The sequence below is a fragment of the Monoraphidium neglectum genome (assembly GCF_000611645.1).
Source record: "Monoraphidium neglectum strain SAG 48.87 unplaced genomic scaffold scaffold06086, whole genome shotgun sequence".
In the NCBI taxonomy this organism is placed as follows: domain Eukaryota; kingdom Viridiplantae; phylum Chlorophyta; class Chlorophyceae; order Sphaeropleales; family Selenastraceae; genus Monoraphidium; species Monoraphidium neglectum.
In genome coordinates this window covers 1,989-3,292 of record NW_014007548.1, presented here as the reverse complement: position 1 = coordinate 3,292, position 1,304 = coordinate 1,989, and the positions used below count along the sequence as shown (strand labels likewise).

At 75.2% G+C, this 1,304-nt stretch overlaps 1 protein-coding gene across 1 annotated transcript in view; it reads right to left on the bottom strand.

Annotated features, from left to right (window-relative positions):
- Positions 1-859: 859 nt before the first annotated feature.
- The window catches only part of MNEG_16187 (hypothetical protein), a gene marked incomplete at both ends in the record, with an annotated part of 1,405 nt that continues 960 nt past the window's right edge, over positions 860-1,304 (bottom strand). Inside the window, one exon of the mRNA XM_014035342.1 lies at positions 860-1,121. Coding sequence (XP_013890796.1) covers positions 860-1,121 — 262 coding nt within the window. The remainder of the gene's footprint in view (positions 1,122-1,304) is intronic.

Below are 1,304 nucleotides of genomic sequence, written 5' to 3'. Positions count from 1 at the left end.
TGCGCGCGCGCGCGCGCGCGTGTGTGTGTGTGTGTGTGTGTGTGTGTGTGTGTGTGTGTGTGTGTGTGTGTACGTTTGTGTCGACGGCGCGCGCTAATGCGGCCTCACCTCCCTCCTCCCGGCACCGCTGCTGCCAGCCAGCCAGCAGCAGCAGGCCAGCAGCCGCCGCCTCGTTGAGCGCCGCCTTGTGGATCGCCTCGCCCCGCCGGTAGCCTGCGGCAGCGGGGGGCGTGAAAAAGGGCGACTCGGTGGGCGCGGAAGCTTGCCACGCGCCGCTGCCGCGGCGCGCCTCGCGCAAGCGGCGCCGAGAAAGGCGCGCCGGCGAGCCCCGGAGCGCCGCGTCCCTGTTGGCGGCCGGCCCGGACGCGAGTCCCGCCCGGGGCGCGGCGGCGGCGCTGCCGACCTCTCCGGTGCAGGGAGCCGCCCCCCAGGTCTCGGTACAAGCTGAGGGTGTCGTACAGCAGTGCCGCGTGCAGCGGCAGGTCTGCCTCCCCGCCTTCCGGCGGCGCCGGCCGGACGCCCCTTTGAATGCGAGGCCGGCGGCGTGGGAGCGGCGCGGGGTCATGTGCGGGTCGGGGGTAGGTGCGGCGCGCGGCGACGGCGGTTGGGCGTTGCCCATTTGTGCCTTGGAGCGGCCCGAGCAGGCGCACTGCTCGCCCGCCGCCCTCGCCGCACCTGCGCTGTGCTCACCTGGCATCCCGCACCGAGTCGCACACCGCGTCCCTCACCCTCCTAGCTACAAGCTGCGGTCGGCGGTGGCGGCGTAAGGAGGAGGTCTGTGCCGGTCCGTTTGGCGTGGGGGGGCTCGCAGAACGGCGAACTGAGGGCCGCCGGGGTGTGCCCCCGGTGGAAGGCCGCGTCAGCTCCAGCGTCCACTGCCCCGCCCGGCCGTCACCTGAGAGTTGGTGACGTTGCTGCAGCTCCAGACCTGGCTGGTCACGCCCACGGTCCGGCCCGGCGGCAGCAGCAGCGGCCAGTCCAGCAGCCGCCGCGCGGACTCGTAGACCGTGTCGCCGGCCTCGCGGCGCGGGTCCAGGGGCTCTGACGCCACCAGCTGCAGCACGCGCGTCGCGGACCGCAGCCAGAGGGCGGCCCTGTAGCCCACTGCCTGGCTGTCGGCCCTGGGTGCGCCGGGGCACAGGTGGGGAGGGGGCAATGCAGGCATCGTCCCGTCGCTGGGAGCCGAGGGGGGCCCGGCCGATCGCTGGGCCTCTGGGCGGCACGGCGACGAAAGCCGGGCCTCGCACCCTCAAGCGCGCGCCGTTCCGGCGAGCGCGCGCCGTTCCGGCGGCGCCGCCGGCGGG